The sequence below is a fragment of the Stegodyphus dumicola genome, chromosome 10, assembly GCF_044657685.1.
Source record: "Stegodyphus dumicola isolate Sdum_Otavi_A_Nest chromosome 10, ASM4465768v1".
NCBI classification, from domain to species: domain Eukaryota; kingdom Metazoa; phylum Arthropoda; class Arachnida; order Araneae; family Eresidae; genus Stegodyphus; species Stegodyphus dumicola.
In genome coordinates this window covers 128,127,992-128,147,132 of record NC_140777.1, presented here as the reverse complement: position 1 = coordinate 128,147,132, position 19,141 = coordinate 128,127,992, and the positions used below count along the sequence as shown (strand labels likewise).

The window sequence follows — 19,141 nt, the reverse complement described above, 5'->3', positions numbered from 1 at the left end:
TATGGAAATTTCCCAGTGAGATACGAATGTTCAACAACTTGCCTTCAGATTGAACTTCTACGAAGTCCTCACGCAATTAGCTGTTTAGTTGACATTTAAACTGTTCCGACATTCACGAGGTGATTTAAGATGCTGTGACGCGAGCATAATTTCCGGCAACTTGTGTCAATTACGATAACTAGTTGAGTTACACAGAGGACAGTTTGATCAGATAGGGGAACATGTACAAGAGGATCGAGCGAAATTGAACAATAAAGTTCTTGTCGCGAGGCAGTTCCGTAATTGGCTGTCGCGGGTCACCTTGCAGCATGTGGCAATCGCATCCGGTGGTTTTCTTGCGCTTTAAACAGTCCAAATGCGCAAAGATTGCCCAACTCTGGTGTGGAGGAGGACCTCAAGCCAGCAACGGAGGATTTACGAGCCACGATTTTGACTACGGAAGAAGGCGAAACTGTTTTTGCACGAAGGACGAGACAATGTACGAGGTAGAGAGAAAGAGAAGGTACGAAAAAAGAAGCGAGATCAGCATGTCCTCGTTTCAGTCGGCCCTTGGTGGAGATGAATTTTCCAAGAGAAATCTTAACTCGCTGGACCATTGCATTATGGAATGGAAAAGACATTTATGTGCAGCGGAAATGAAATTTGGCATAAAGTTTTGCAATGCGTGTTAAAAAATTTGAGGGATGGGTTTTTGTGTCATGCATCAGATGAAGAAATGGAGACCCTGGAAGAGGGGAGGGTAGAAATTTCGTAATTTAAAAACAGAGAATAGCAATAAGGCTTTCATATTCATCGATAAAAATACTAGAAGAACGGAAACATTTTAATATGGTTCAAATTCATATAATTCTTAAATACTTAAACTATGTAACAGATTTTTGAGAGCTGAATATTAATATCCTAATTTTTCTTATTGAAGTTTTATTTTTTTTATAAATTCGGTGATAAAGCTTATATACAAGGAAACATAGATTTTGACACATGCTTTAAATTTTAGAAATGAAGAGCAAATCGATCCAGAATTTGACGAAATAATTGTAGCATGCACTGGAAAACCAAAGCAGTCATTTTGCATCTAATGAACTATTTATTATGATTTAAGGATCTTGATATGTTAGTACTTACTTTAGCAATGTGAGAAATCCTAAACTATTATTTTTTTTGTACAAAACAGTTAGTAAGTTCCCAGCTTATTTCAAATCAAATTTTACACTTAGTTTCAGGTTCTCCACACCTTTATATGCGCCTTCTCTTTTTGATTTATTATTTAAAAAGGAAACATATGAATTAAGAATAAAGAAAAATTGTTATCTTTTTCCCTTCAAATTATTAGATTGTTCTTCATTTAAATGAAAGACTTCTTGCTTTCTTTTTCTTCTTTTGTTGTGAAGATTAGTGCGAGAGCTTTCGTTTTCTGATTATTGTTATTATCATGTTAAAAAAAATTAGAATCAAAAAATAAAAGTTTGGAAATTAGACGAAAATGTTTGTTTTTGCTGTTAGACAAAGATAGTGTTTAGAACATCGCACAAAGTTTAAAATTTGTTATGGCTTAGGATAATTTATTGTACTTGGTTGCTCTGAATATTTAGAAAGTGCCACAAAATTATTTATTTATTTTTATTAAATAAAGATATATTTTAAAATGAGGTACCCTTTTTAAAATTAATTTGAGTATTTATTCATATTCGTAAACTGTTTTACTACATTTAGAGTGATTATAAATGTTTACTTGCAGCTCTCAAAAAATCTAGCTAAGGCTCTTAAAATTTCTTCTCTAACATGTAGCTTCAATTGACATAACGTTTTGTCACCTCTGATACATATTGACTTCAAAAAAGGATACTTACTTATATTTTCTTTAATTCTATTATTTTAAAGATATTAGGCAATAATTACTTAAATTGATATTAAAATTATTATCATTATTATTATTTAAATTTATATAAAAATTATTATTATTTATATTAAAAATTTAAATTAAAATTTTTCTTAATTAGAATGTAGAAATTTACTTAAATTTGTATTAAAAATTTGCTTTATTGCAATGTAGAAATTTACATAAATTTATGTTAAAAATTTTTTTATTGTAATATAGAAATTAATTTGCCTGAATTTACACGTATTGCTACACATTTATGAATATGAGGCGTTTGCTTCAAAGTTTGGAATTGGGCGTACTAGAATTTATTTTAGTTGCATCACTGTGCGTAATTGCTTCACTAGAATTTTTTTGAAGCAGGAAGACATAAAGAGTCATTGTTGCTCTCACAGGGATTCGAACTTCGGACCACCTGATTGCCAGCCGGACGCGTTTTCAAATTACACAACGAAAGGTCATGTTAAAGAAAGGAAAAACTGTTTACAATTGTCGCCGGAAATTATGCATAAAATAACGTAAAGAGAAACTTTGTTGGATAGAATATTAATTATTTTATGCGATATTCCTACAGTTACCATTATTTTATTGTACAGTTATCAAGTTAATCATAAATAACCTTAAATGAAAAAAAATATCTATTTCATATTTATTTCGGGAAAGAACTTGAAAATTTTAATTTACAATATGCAATAGGAACTATTATAACCTTGGGTTAAATTTGGAGTAGCTACAAAACGTGTCGTAATTAAATTCCGTATATACATGTTCGATCTTCTAAATTTTCAGTTAAAATAGCTTAACAGCTGTTGTACAAAATGAAAGTTAACATTAAAATAAATTTTTACATTCACTAGTTTAAATTCAATGAAAGTAGTTCGCGGGTGTGTATATGTTACCTACAATGTATCAAAGCCCTTATAATACTTCGCCTTATAACAATTATTAGCTACAATGTATCAAAGCCCTTTCTATAATATTCCACCTTATAGAAATGCGGGAGTACTATAGAAAGCCGAAAAATGGCCGGATATGTATGAAACGATTAACACTTCATACATTTCCTAGGCATCTATAAATTGCCTAATGATAAACCCGCAAAATATAAAATACATCTTCGTTTTATTTCGAACATTCATACATTTATACATTAATTCCATAGTACCATACATTTCATACATTAGTTTTTTTAATAAGAAAGGTGTAAATTTTGTTTTGGGAAAAGTTCACTTTTTTTTTATGTATTTTGAGTAAAATTTTCTTTTGCTATTTTGTTTCAAAATAACATTTGCATTTTTGAGGAATGCAAACCTTTTAAGTTACTGCCTTACCATAACATTTTTTTAATACTTTGCCTAAACAGCATTTGCCATTCTATAGAATGCTCTCTTAAGCATTCTATAGAATGACTCGAATCCCATGAACAGGCTAGCTCCAAGGGTGTTTTCATGTATTTTTCTCCCTCTTTCCAGCATGCCTTGATGGTGTAACGGTTAGCACACTCGGCGCGTATTCGAGAGGTAAAGGTTCCAGTCTCGGCGAAGGCATTGCCTTTCTGCTTCAAAATATCCTAATGACTCTACACGCCTAGGTATTGCATACAATTCCTAGGAAAAGTATATAATAATCCTCACATTTCACATTTTGTAAAAAGCGCCAGGAATTTTATAGAATGCAGGCGTTTCATACATTGCCAGTGACATATACATGTTTATATAAAGTTTGAGAATAATTTTACGTAAATTTAACGATTAAGTACATAAGAAATTTTTATCGGTATATTTTATATTAGAAATTTATTTTCGAAAATTATACAGTCTTAGAATATTGCATATTCCTTGCACTTAAAAAAAGATTTGAATTTTAAATCATTTCAAAGTTGTAGACTTTAAATGCCAGTGTCGTAAAAGTAATAGCATTCTGATAGATCAAAGTATTTAAACATTTTTAAAAAAATAACAGTTGTGTCTATGCCATATATACCGTAAAAAACATAAATATTAAATTTAGCCATAAATCTTGACCAAGCGAAAGTACTTAATTATACTAACTGGTGGAAGGAATCGATTTCGGAGTTAAGAAGCATTATTGCACTGTAGCATAAATTTGTGTCACAGATACTCTGAAGTGTATCTTCGTTGGTCTTCAAACAAAATGTAAAAAGTTCTATCGAATAAAAACAAAACAAGAAATAAGGAGAACTATCAATTGGAAGTTAAAGTACTTTTAATAACTACAACAAAGTTGCTCCAGGTGCTTTCAACAACATTATTTCCACAGTTACAAAACCATTTCGAACTTAATTAGACATGACTATATTACAATAACAGATCAGAAACAGGTAAAGATGTAGGTAAAAAATACTGCAAGGTATTTCATACATATATATGGGAAAATAATACTTGTTTCAAAGAACAATTGCAATATCGAGGAATACTAAACATCACTTCACATTTTGTCACATTTTAATACAATACAATAATATAAATTAAGTACAAAGTTCGATTTTATAAAATGAAGGCAACTTTCTATACAATAGGGTTTTCAGATTTTATCCATATTGTAACATTTTTAAGAAATGTAAGCTCATCTGTAAGTATCTTACAAAACTTTGAGGAAGGAGTTATAGTAAATATATATAAGGCGTTTGCTTATTTGCATTTCATTTTATGCAGAAAACTATTATTAATCTATAACAACAATTAATACAATATTGAATAATATATATCAAAAGATATATTATATATAGATATAAGAAACTATTAGCGTAGTTTAAGTTGTGAAAAATCCTTGTACTTATTCACAGAGCCACTGTACAATTTTCGACATTGCAGTACTAAAAGAAACTATCCATTAAAAATATTTGCTCCTGTTTAGAATATTAATTTGAGTGTAAAACACAGCAAAATCAATGCAGACACATGACTAATTGATTCTATTTAAGAAGTATAATCTCTTGTACAAGTAAGTTAATATAGATTAAGTCTCTGATATTTGCAGAAAAAAGCCAATGTGCAAATACCACAAGAGGTACAATTTTCGTACAAGAAATATAATATAATGGCAGTCCTTTAAAATAAACTACTGGTTTACGTTGATGATGTCAAAATATATCATTAATACGTGCTCAATTTATATAAACTTGAATTAAGTTTACGATACATGTGATATGTATGCGCATTAAATTTTAAAACATTCGTTGATATTAAAGTAAAACAGATACGTAATAATTTTATGATAAGCTTTTTACATTAGTTTTTCATGGATAATTTGCTATTTGTTATAAATTATTGCAACATTATATATCCGTTATATTTCCATAAAATGTGAAGTTAATTTTTTTTTCGAATACCGGATATCCATGGATACCTACAGTTGCTCACCAATATTATTTTAACTTTACAACAGCATTTCTGTAAAATCAGTTTCCATATTTACAAACAATTGTGGTGGTGCAATGAATGGCGAATGCAAGAAAAACTGCTGTGGAATGTCACTTAATTTTGCTTTGACTTTACATTTTAAGAATAGCAATCTCGCTTTTGCAAATTAAATAAATTTTGCGTACGAAAGTAAGACCATAAAATGGCTATTTGCTTTGAGAAGATTTTAAAATATATACTTAAATTATAATTTTTCCAAAGCCGTATTTGAGATATTATGCATGATATTGTAAAAAGTGAACATTTTTGAAAAGTGGTAAAAAAATTTTAAAAAACAAAAATTAATTAATTTACTCACAAAATTCTAATTTTTGATAACTTTATTCTACGTCTTTAAAATGATTGAAAAGAAGGAAGTGTAGTCTTTAAGAAGACATCAGTTTTAGTTTTGGTGGGAAACGATTTTATCTTCCATGTTTTAACACGGATGGCTTCACATGAAGTCAGTTTAGAAGGATCAGTTTAGTTGTAAAAGCAAGAGCAACCAGGAGAATATGAAGATTCATCTCATCAGATGAACCAAAAAATAAAGAATTACCAAACAAGGTATTTGATTTGAGTTAAGCCTCAAATTGCTCCTGTTGTTGTAATGTGGATCAAATCAAAATTTTATCGAATACTTTAACTTTCGAAAACGAAAAACGTGACTGTAAAGACAGTTCATTGAAGGGTGGGAAATGCATGTTTATGCATGTTCTCAAGAGATTAAATTCTTTGCATACAATACTATCGGTTATTGCTATTTCCGGTATTTTTCTGCAAATAAAGGTTTTTGATCAGTATCATTTTTAACATGAAATATATTGCATATGATATGGACAATATATTCTGAAGGTAAAATACGGGATTAAAATGCATACGAATAATTTATGACAAACATCAAATTTAATTGGGGTAGCAATTTATCACGGAAAAAAAAAAAGAATTCATCGGTTTTATGAAATTTCACAGATTAAAATTTGCGTAAATAATAAAAAAAAAAAATTGCATTTCAGTAGCATTTGAAATGAAAAGCGTCTACCAGATGTCAAAGGGATAAATACAAACAATAATATCATGTTAAAGATTACCAATTAATTAAGCGGTATTTCGAAACGTTATTGCATATTCACATATTTTTTCTTTAATGCAGTATGTTATTCTGTAGCACATTCTCAAAATGAGAAATTAATGTTCAGCATTTACACCATTTGTGATTGCTATTACACTATTTGCTGTTATAAATATTCAATGGCGATCTTGTATTGCGTAGTAAAATTGTTTTTTCGTATTGGACGCATGTTGCCTGATACATTTTTGAATTCTAATTTAAATTCTAAAATAGGAAATTTTATGAAGATGGCATTGGAGTTTTTAAATGTAAAATCTATCTAATAAATATATTAGAAATAGCAAGAAAAAAATCTGAAATCAATAGTTACATTTAACGTTATAGAATTTTAGAAAAATATCCTAAAACAGGCTAAAGAAATCACTGAAATCTCCGACATTATAAAATTGTTACTCTAGCTATATATATTCATAGCTTCTTAATAATTAGGAAAGTTAACTACCGGCCATGTATACTCATAGAACTTTACTGGACATAACCTGTTTTTAAATATGAAAATTCTATTCTGGTTAATTATAACATTGTTGATGGTCATATTTCTTTGCTAAATCTGGATGCAGATTCAAATGAGGGGAAAAAAAAAAAAAAAGAGCTAGAAATATTCTCAAGTTAGAGAAATGTAGTCTTGAAATTTAATAGCCTTATTGAATATTTCACTTTTTTGCATAATTGTCGATCATTTTCTTTACTCATAATTAAATTTATAGGATAATTTATATAAAAATTCCCGAATTTATGTTAATTCAGACGTAATCCATGTTTTTTGTGCATTTGATTTAATTCTCCTTCCTCGTCAATCTGGTAAGCTCAAACAGTGTTCTAAGTTTTCAGACCCAAGTAATTTTTTAACTACACATGAGACCTTAGAATAGATATTATTTACTATTTTTTTCTTATTGCTGTCTTGAAAGCGTTTCAAATGAGAGAGAGAGATGATGCACGGAAGAATAAATCGGTGGTAAATTTGACTAGCAGGTACCGTATAAAGAATACAGCCATTTTTTTTTCTATGTGACACCGGTTCATCAATATATGTACTGTTTAGTCAAGTCAACATAAATCACAACTTCAACAAGAGCCTCCAAATGAAATATAACGAATATTGAAAATACCTTTAGTAACTACGCATTATTCATTTTCATATCCCATACACGTTAATATAGTTACTAATACGTCATACGTGTTAATATTGTTCGGAAACTTGTAAAATTTCTTCAAATATAATTTGCATGTTCAAATATAATTTGCAATATTCAGATTTCTGATTATACATATTTCTATGCGAAGAAATGTCCTAAAACTAAAAGTTAAAATATAACATTTAATGAATAATAAAAATGGAAGATTTCATACTATGACCTACATTTACTGATTTCATACTATACTTCAGTTACTTGTTTATTTCAAGAAGAAAATAAAAATTAAAATATAAGTAGATTAAACTAATATTTTGCTCTGAATATGATCAGATAATTTACCAATATATTTATCTATATATAAGTCAATTCCTGAATACACAAATATTATTCCACTCTTCTGAAAACCAAGTCAAGAAAATTACTGTTCTCCTAATCTGCGTATTATTCCCGACGAAAATATTTTTGTTAAATTGATAATTTAAAATATACTGCGATAATATTTTTTGTCTTATATTAAACTCCAATGCACGCACACTTATAAAGAAATAGTGCTTTGATAACGATAATATTTTATAAAAATATTGTAATTCCAATCTAAAACATGCATTTTATATTTAAAAGTTTTTCTTTAATTTATAAGTATTTGAATTCACTGTAACATTTAAAGCTGTCACAGTTAATCTATTACAGCTAAATTGCAAATATAGTCCAAAGTATCATTTTAGTACTGTGAAACGAAAGCTCGTAAAAATTGAGATCTCGTTTAAAAAAAAGCTTTACTTCACAATCTAAAGACGGATGTCAAATGTAAATACCACTAGGTGCTATCCATATTACACTTAAGTTGTTATAATGGACTTTATACATGCATAAATTAAAATTCATTTAACAATTAAATATGTACATTATGTTAATATTTAGCTTAATTTTTTATTGCATATACATATTATTTTAAGTGTTAATTTTTCATTATATTCATATATTTTCATAAAGGTTTATTTTATTTTAAAAACATATGCTTCTAAATACCACAAATATAGCATTTTTTAAAAAGCATACGAAACATTTGCATATTCACTAAATTTATTAATTAAAGAAGCATAGAATTTTCTAATCCTCTATTACATTGCTTGTTAATTAGCGCGTAAACATAAATGGAAATATTTATTTTCTTTAAAATCTCTTTTTATAAAGATGGCAAAGGAGACATATACTCAATCTAAACATAAAGAATTTAACAAACTATTTGTGGTTTTTGTACTTAGCATTAATTTTTAGATTGCTAAAGTAAACTAAAACACAGTATTTCACAGTAGCTCCTTGGAACTTTGAAAGATTCATTGAAAGGAGAAAATGTGTGTCGTAGTGTTTTTGACTTAGGTTTGATTTCAAATTATGTTCCATTAAAATGATTACTTTATGCATTCATCGGATCTATATAGAATTCAATTGATGACTCTTTGTTGATGATTTATAAGCATATCACATAGCTTATAAATGTTTCACATAAATAAATTTTTATTTAATCTTTACTATAAAATTACTAATACTATAAAATTACTCATTATAAAATTTATAGAACCTTAATATACACAGTACATACATATGATTTTCAATATACTTTTCTTAGTAAAACTCATCTTTATAAACTGGATGCATGTATATTTTACACACACTTATTTATGATGGCATTTCTTAAAAAGTTGATGGAAGACTATGAGACTTAATGATCTATTAACAGATTTAATGACAGACGTATTAACTCATAAGACTTTGATCACGGCACTTCCACGTCAGAAATGTAGAGGACACAGCAGAACTTCAAATATCCGGACTGCATAGGACTACAGCCTACCTAGACAATTGAAAAGTCCAGGTAACTGATGTTATGTTTGTTTCTGTAATCTATATAGCTATGTCATGTAAAGGATGGAATTTTATATATTTATTTATATTTTTAATCATATTTATTTCAGCATACATTTTTACTAATAAAATTAAAATGTAAGACTTTATAATGAAAAATTATTATTTTATTTTAAATTTATTTTCCGTGAAGCAAAATACAAACATATATTTTTCAACAAAAATTAAACGATGGAATTATTTTTCCCCTAAACCCACAACCCCTTTCTGGCGGTCACTTATAATTAAATTAAGACATTATTTTCTGATACAAATAGAGAAAATGACTGACGTATTAACTCATAAGACTTTGATCACGGCACTTCCGCGTCAGAAATGTAGAGGACACAGCAGGACTTCAAATATCCGGATAACATTAGTAAATTTTTCCACTTACAATTTGTAATAAATTTATAACTTTATTGGTTGCTTTAGTTAGAAAGCTAGTTTTTTAACCTTAAGGAAAAGGATGCTGTACGGTATTATTATTTTATTGCTTGAAAACAAAAAATCAAAAGCATGTAAATAAATGAAAAACAAATTTGTTTTTCCAGAAGAATGTCATTCTGAATAACTGGAGTTCTGGATTTGTGGAATCCGGATAGCTGGAGTTCTGTAATTTTTTGGGGGGAGCTAGTCTTAAGAGTTGTTCACACAAATTCACCAGGATTGTTAGACAGACTTCACAATAAAGGGAGATTATACTCTGAAGCAACCAGTAATAATGATAATAATAATAATAATAATAAAACAAATAAGAATTTTGTCATAAATCTCTCGCACACTTCGAAACACGGAAATAATACAACAAAAATGGAATGTCTGTATGAATTTATGAATTAACATTAAACGTCTCCTTACATCCACAATCGCACATAAATCTACTGGAGAAAAAAAGAAAGAAAAAATGAGCACACTCGAAATACATATTTCGAACAAGACAAGGTCCTTCCAGCCCATCAACAGAAACCTACCAACCTTCCGTACCAAGGTTGGACGTCGGCTTAAATTTAGCAGTTTATCAAGCATTTGTGCCAAAGACATCAGTTAAAGCTCTACCTTATTTCCATACCATTCCAAATTACTTATTCTATAAGTAATTTTTTATGACCACGAGAAAACTGCATTAATTTCTTAAGCTATGTGAGCTTCTCTACTTAATGAAAGAATTTCAAAAAGCTGTCTGTAGTATAAATTCTAAATTACGAATTCTAAAGTACTAAAAATCACATTTTTCCTGTTTGAGCACAGTGCTATAGCGGTAGGTTTCTGTTTAAAAAAATATAATATGGAAGTTATTTAATGTATATTTAACACCTTGTTTTGCAAAAATATGTAAATAGATCATGCAGGCTGCCACGACGTGTTTGTAAAAATCCACCGAGAAACTCCTATTATTTTACATTATACAGTTTAATGTACAATTCTCATGTTCTCAAAAAGAAGAAAACTACATAAACTCTCAAGTCATTTTCACGTTTTTTAAATATGAATCCTATTTACATATTTTTCACCAATAAACCTTAGAACGATGCAGATGTATATATTGGCCTTTCCATATTTTATTGCACATCATCACTGCAGTAAATGTAACTTCCTTCAATGATTCTCACTAGGAAAAAGAGAGTTTATACACTATAACTAACATTACAATCCATTACACTTTTGAACTTCAAAAATTTCCTTTGGATTTACACCTTTTACATTTTTGCAAAAGTCGGATAACTATTAAAGGCACCACATTTTGCACTGATCACAGACGTTGAAACAGTTTTACAATGCTTTTGGTTGAAGCTAATTTTATATTATAGTTTCAGTTTGCTCCCAAGCATTTTATTTTCAGGACTATGTTACTTATATTATTATAAAAACATACGATGCATGTGAAACTAGTATTTAAGAAATTTATTTCAAAAGTAAAATGTTTGATTCGAGTTTCGGATGAAGGGTAGGGTCTGGATTACATTCTGAGGCGAAAATTATAATAAAAATTTTAATTAATTGCAATTCTATAATAGCGTTAGTTACTGACAAAGTATTCAGTTTATTATAATATAGTTAGAGTTGTAGTTAGAGAATAATCTTGTAGTTGAGAACATTTTTAAAGGAGATTAGTTTTATTTCCTTATATAATGCTTTTCTCTTTTTCACTGCAGTGAGATTACTTGGATAGGCACTCCGAAGAAAGGCACTGGTTAGGTGTGTCACACACCAGCTCTCATTGAGACTTCTATACAGAGTAAAATGTGAACATTTGTTTAAAATTATAGCATAATTTGCCTTGCTTCAGACAAAGCTGCTATGAGTCCTGAGTTTTCACTTTTCGAAGGAGACGGCGACGTTCCATAAATTGTTGAAATGTTCGATGTACCTGATGTTGCTCGGGCAAAAGAAGGTAATCCTTCCATAGAGTTATCCATAGGTAAGCCCATGAAAGATTTGTCTGTATTAGAGTTCTCACTCTGAGCTTCAACGTACGCGTGACCATCTGCACACTGGTAAGCCTCAGAATACTGCGGCGGCATAATGTTAGAAGGTACTTTGAGGTACTTCTCAAACTCATTTCTGTCGACATCGTCAATGCATTCGTTCTCCGGATATGGTGGATCAGGAAAGTAACCACCTTCTCCAGCTTGCGAATAGCGGCCTTGTTGATAATAATTGGAATTTTGGTAAAGGGCAGTAGATACAAAAGGGTTATAAGGGGGCAGCTGGCGTGGCGGTTTGACATCCCCAGCAAAACTGTATGAATAATTGCAAGAACTCCTCTCTTCTGGTTCCTGAGTTTTGATTCCAGTATGGTGAGAATCGGAAGACATTATTTCAGTCGCCATGGAGTAGTGAGGTAAGGCAGACATTGAAGTTAAAGCGGCATAAGTAGCAGCTGGATTACTGCTGGACGCAACTAGATCTCTTAGAGTCATGCCGTTCGCTGGATGATGAGATCCCCGAACGGGGAAAGGTGGACGGACGTTCTTTAGGAACTTAGAAGAATCGCTAAATTGCGTGATGAGTTGCGTTACTGGGTTTTCTTTTGTCTCACGTCGCTCCTGACCTCCCTCCTTCTGAGCTGAACCTTGGAACAGGAACCCGTCCTGATCTCGGTCGATGGGAGACATTTCTGGTGTTGGTAAAGACCGGATTGAATCTGGGCTAACATTCGATGAACCTGAGATATCCCCATTACTAACAGCGTGATTGGTGCTCATGGGCATACCAACGAAATCGGGATACCTGTAGCTGTCCATCCTACGGGTTGCATTAGCCTCTGAGCAGGGGCTGCCATGGGGAGAAGAATCAGGAGTCTGAAGCCCACATACATCCATTCCTGCTATCGAGGATGACCTACCATTGTTTCCACTATATCCGCCCATCAGATGACTACCACCAGGCGGAAATGAGTAAGAAGGGGATGGTGATGGAAGTGGCATCTGCATAAGTGGAGGTGAGGCTGATGCGGCAGCTCCTTTCCGAACGCTGCCTCGTTTTGTATTTTTTCTCCTTCTCGGTCTGTACTTGTAGTTGGGGTAATCATGCATATGCTGTACTCGAAGCCTCTCTGCTTCTTCGACATAGGGACGTCTGTCTTCATGACTCAAACCACGCCACTTTTTACCTGAAAAGAATAATAAAAGAAACTGAATATTTCTCCACAGTAGTGATATTTACTATTTTAAAACAACATTTACTATTTCAAAAAACAACAAACAACCTACATTTATAACAAAAGGATTTCTAATTGGAAACCATTGCACTACATAAACGGGCTTTTAATCTTGTATGTACATATTTACACCCTTCTTCTTTATTTTTCCATCGATATTTAATTTACAATGAAGTAACTTGCAATGCAATACAGCAGTTTTCCGTAATAAAACTTCCATTTATCAAAGATTATTTTTGTTGTATTCTTTGCCATTGATTATTGTTTTTTTTTCTCTGCTTTCGCCCCCCCACCAAATAAAATTTGCTAAAAGAGAGAGGGGGATTAACGAGAATAAATGCATAAAGCAGAGTTGCTTGTTTAATAATGTCGAACATATCCTGAAATATGTTGAAATATCTACCCTGAAATCTGAGAAAATTTTAATGGTGTAATTGGTGTAATTAATTATGGCAAAGCACACGAGGGCTATCTGCCTAAAGGGAGGGATGCATTCGTAGAGGACTTTCTAAGGGAAACTGGCTCGTATACACGTTACACACAACTCGAATACACGTTACGAAAACACCCATGCAGCCAGCCCGTTCGCGGGATTCGAACCTCGGACCGAACTACCAGTGTTCAGCGACTTTGCCGCTCGGCCGCTGGTGGGCCCTGAGAAAATTTTAACTGGTGTTTTAGTTTATCACAAAACGCAAAGATTTTGATGCTGATGGCCACATTAATAGTTTCAGAATTAATGGCCGCATTAATAGTTCATTTTCTTTACAGATATTTTTATACGTATAGAATTCATGTAAGGGAACTGATGTAAACACGCATATATTTCAAGAACGCATGTACAGCATATTTACATCTCTTCCTCCGTTCAGTATTATCTATATATAATCTGTACAGATGATAGTGATTATAGAAACAGATAAGTACACCGCAGGGATAAATGTAAAGATTTCATTTTTCGGCGAATAATGATCTAAAGATAATACTGCATATATTTTAAAACATTATCAAAGATTCTGCAGAAGATATACAGGCATTTCCCAGTAAAATTAAAGAAAAGTTTGAAAAGATTCGAATTTTAATATCGGGGAATTTGTAAAGATTTTTTATGCTGTTGCTGAGTACAGCAAGTAGCCAATCTGCTTTCGGAATCACTCCTGTTAAGAATTTTTTATTCTTTCTTTTTAGCTTTATTATTAAGCATCGCTTTCTTCGTACTCACGCCACACAAAATTTAACAACATAACCATAAAATATTAAAAATAGCATATCTTAAGAATTTTCGATAGAGTGTTAGGAGTTGCTTTACATTGATTTTTTTTTTTTTTTTTTTTTTTTCCATATATTCGCTACATTATTTCTCTGAAAACTAGCCTCTCGAGCGGCCACCCGTTTAAAAGAGTTATATAAAAAAAAAAAAAGTATGTAAAACTCTGGAGCTAAAAGGTGTATTGAAATATCGAATTTGGTATTATTTACTCTCTATTTCGCCTCCCAACTTAACTTTTAGGTACTTTTATTCTTGCAGCGAAACTTGAATTTCAGTATTATTTAAAAAATATTTTCCTTTAAGTATAGCTTCAAAAATTATCTCTTGAACTGAGATTCAGAGATGCTTACGTGACATTCTCGAAACTGCTGATTTCTTTAGCAGGGAAAGAGAATAATGTTTTTTTGAAGAGCAGTGTGTCAAGAAATCAATCACATGGATACGATTCTTGAAGTACAGACCGGTTCCCTTTCTGGCCCTTCTCGTGACCAGAGCCGCCCTAAAACTTTTATTATTACTACCCTCTTTTTTTCCCCTGTCAATTCTCGACATCTGCTGCATAAAATAGATCAGAAAGAGATCACACTAATGTGAAAGTGAGCAGTAATTACTCGCAAACTAAATGGTGGTTCATTAAATCTGGCTCAAGAATGGTTGGAAGGTGCCGAAAGTATGGATTAATTTTTAGCTATGTCTTTCCCCCCTTCCTCCTTGGTTACTTTTCCCTTGCATAATTATAGAACGTACGAAATGAGGCCTGTTTCTAAAGTATAAAGGAATAGAAGCAAAAGAACAGGTTCTCAGCCTGCATCAGATATATATTAAATATATCAGTTTTTCCTCAGATTTTAAATATACGTCGAAAATCATCAAAAATAAAAAGAATAATTATTATTGTGTCCATCTCAGCACAATGGGCAACGACATTAAAGATAATCTAATAGTTATTAAGCTTGCAATAGAAACATCGGGTAAACATATCGAAAATGTTTCCCAAACTGCACAGTATGTTTTCAAATCCTTATAAAATATTTAAGTGGAAAATTAAAAGGTGAATAAAGAAGCAAAATATATGAAAAAAGCTTCGTTGAAAGATGCAACCAGATAATTCATCAAATTTCTGCTATTAAACTATCTGCCTTCGAGTCCCAGGCTCCGCAATGGCTTTAATAAAGAAACATTACATATCAAAAGATTTTCAAATAAAAACGTTTTGAATTACAGCATATAAACATACCGAAATCGAGAGAATCCTGCACTCTAATATGTAACTTTTTACAAAATATTATTTTTTAGAACACAATAAACTGAAATTAAATACTGTTACTATTTATAAATAGTATTAATAATATATCGTTTTCATTTATGTAAAGGTAACGTGCTTATATTAAAATAAACTAATACTTAACAAGCAGATGATAACACATAGTATGGCTCCATCTGTTTCAAAGTTAGAATCATAATCTGTTTCTAAAATGGAATCAGGATATTTATTTTGATCTAATAATAAGAATGATATGTTAACTTCATGTAAACGGTAATATTCTAAACGAAAAGCAGAAAATGATGCAGAAAAGCAGAAAATGCAGCAGTCTGAAATATGAGCCCATTTTTGTTTTGTGATTTTTGACGAAATTAATATTTCCCTTTTTATTCCCTTAAAACTTTGAGATTTACGTTAATTTAACAAGTAAGTTAAGATTTTGCCTAAGCACACGAAATGAAAGCTAAACTTTTAAGGATAGAAAATAGTGCTATAAATATTTTGCTGCTGATGGACTTCACAATTTAATTTTCAAATTTTTATACATAGTGACTTCCTGGTCTTTTAATCTTCCTAATTTGTGGCCGAGAATAGTTTGGTGAAAGACATGGAAAACGTCAGTGGTTTAATTAAACTTCACAAGATTTTTGGGCTTTATTGTAACCTCTTAGCAATTTTAAAATCTAATGCTGAGAAAGGTTTAGCTGCTTATATAACAAAGATGATGAAATAAATTAATGCTAATACTGTCTTAATTTTTTACATAGAACTAAAAATAGATCTTTGTTTATTTCAACAAAGATAAGTGTTCGATTTATTAAATATTTAGTTATAGTATAATTACAGAAGGATAAACAACGCTTCACACAGTAATAATTCCGTTTTATTTTGCAAAGCATTTATTATAATAGCTTTCTGAATGGATACGTGTTTCCTTTCCGTTTAGTGGCAGATGTTAATGCAAAATATCATTTATAAAACTTTCATTTTCTTAATATTTCGAAGGCATTATTTGGTAAACATTTTACCTTTAAAATTAATATGCACAGTGACTGTCTCAACTCGGCATTAGTAGGCAATTCTTCCTTAATTTTATATTTTTCCCAGAGAAATCTCTCATATATTGTGCTTGCGTATGTTTTAAAATACTATTAAAAAATGCCTTCCTCAGTCAGCAATCGTTACTTGAATTTTTCCATCATTATCCACGCAAAGCTTCAAATTCCCTCGTAATTAACATCATTACCGATGCTGTGTCAATATATAATCAGCAGACACAGGGCTTCAATGAAGTTAATTCTCCTTGCCAACTTACTCACATACACAGTTTTCATAACGTGAAACTTTACAAAGGTAGCACTTTTTTTATCTAATAATTTCTTATAATAATATAATAATATAATAGGATAATTCTATCTATTCAATATCATGCTTTTTGTATGTCTCCTTTATTTAAAAAATTTCATGAAGAATAAAAATGATTAAAAAAGAAACCCAACACTTTGTTGACTTAAATATCAAAAACTGACTCGTTTGCAGACTTCCTTGAGGTTGGGAAAATAAATAATTTTTGAAACATTTTCAGTATAATTAAATGATTTCCTCATTCCCAGTTTTTTTTTTTTTTTTTTTTTTTTTTTTTTTTTTTTATATATATATATATATATACAAGGAGGTGAGATTTCGAAGATTCGATTGTAGTATCCGAATGATAACATTAAATGCAATCACATTAAATTAAGACTACAGAATAAAGCGAAAATTATCAGTTTTAATATATTCTAGCAACAGAATCATCAATTATTATAAGGTATGCGTTGTTAATAAAACTCGTCTGTCAAAATTCTAGTACTGAGCTGTTGTTACGAAATTATTATATTATTGCTAACATATAGCCTTCGCACATCTGAAACTGCAATAACTTTTACGTTGTAATCTTATCTCCAAACGTGTAGCTTTAACTATTCTGCGCCTTCGTAGGCTTTGCTAAAGATCCGGTGACAAGTCGCGACAAAGGAACAACGCACTTGTTTACAAGATGTGTCTGCTCGAAAGCGAGCATCTAAAAACAAGGTTGAACAAAAGTACAAGGTCGACTTACAAGTGGTGTCTCGATTTACCCCCCAGTTATCGGCTGTAGAAAGAGTTGTAGGAACAGATTAACGCAAATAAAAATAGATAAATAAGTGGCCAAACTGCGATAAACAGTCGATCTGGAATTTATGCTCTGTCACCTTTACGATCATCGATAATAGAAATCGAAATTAGAGCCACTTCTCTTTATGACATTGATCGATAAGTGACGACATTGATGACACTGCAATAACAGAAATTGCAGTCTTAGAGTCTTGCACACGAGTAATACTTTAGTCTCAGTTCTTGATAATCTCTTAAACTTCTTCCAATTTTCAGAATTTATATTATTTTAATCGGTGAAAATTCTATTTTTATTAATTCATATTAATAACTGTAAATATATGATTTCATTATCTGAAAAAATTAGCTATCAAGATATTTATATAATTTTTAATAAGAAGAAAGATAAAAGATAAAATTTATATACAATAAACTCTGCTGGACGCGAGGATGTGTCATTAACAGACAGCGCGCATGGCAAAATCGTATTCCGCAAAGTTAATTTTCCATGGGGAAAAATGGGTTAGGCATAATTTCAAATTAAGAAAGCATGCATATTTAAACAAGCCAAAATATTGTAGTAATTAAAAATGAAAAATGAAACAAATGGTAATTTAAAACAATTTTATTACTGCTTAATAAACAAATACATGACGCAATTATTACTTTTAAAGCTGGAACTTTTTGCTTTTTGCTTAAAGCTGGAGCTTTTCAGTGTCTCTCATAAGATGTCCTCTTCTTTCTTCATTTGAGTCAATCTCCATTGCAAAATCAGAGAGTTCCTGTGTCTTTTTTAATAATTCGTTTAACTTTTTGTTAAGTTAAAGACACTTTATCTTCTTCTTCACTATTGCTGCTTTCACTGTTGTTTGGTATTACAAGATCATCGAATTCTTCGTTCGTTATTTCTCGATCGACATTGTCGATTAATTCCTAAGCCTCTCTTTCTTCTGTCTGAAAGTCACTAGCTACTTTCGTCATATGTACTGTTACTTTGGTTTCATTTTCAGTCTATGGAAATCTTTTAAGTTTGTTGATAACTTCAGGTCAGAGCAATAAGCATTCAATGTTGAGGAATTCCATGCGAGTTAAATAATTTCTATGCACTGGCTTATGCTGAATTGCTTCTGTCTTCTTTCCACGTACTGGCTTACGTTGAAATGCCGCGGGCATTATCATGCTTTCCTTCGTCTGGTGCTTTATTTACAGAGGTTTAAACATGCTTGTCTGAACAGGTTTTTAATATTTTTATGACTTCTCTAATCATTGGTTAGATTGAGAATGCGGTGTTAGGTGGGTGGAATAACACCTCTTGGATGCAGTGTTATGA

At 30.9% G+C, this 19,141-nt stretch overlaps 1 protein-coding gene across 1 annotated transcript in view; it reads right to left on the bottom strand.

Annotated features, from left to right (window-relative positions):
* Positions 1-4,087: 4,087 nt before the first annotated feature.
* LOC118190237 (uncharacterized) overlaps positions 4,088-19,141 on the bottom strand; it is a 138,604-nt gene continuing 123,550 nt past the window's right edge. The window contains exon 2 of the mRNA XM_035360925.2: positions 4,088-13,093. Within this exon, the coding sequence (XP_035216816.2) occupies positions 11,742-13,093 (1,352 nt within the window). The 3' untranslated portion in view covers positions 4,088-11,741. The remainder of the gene's footprint in view (positions 13,094-19,141) is intronic.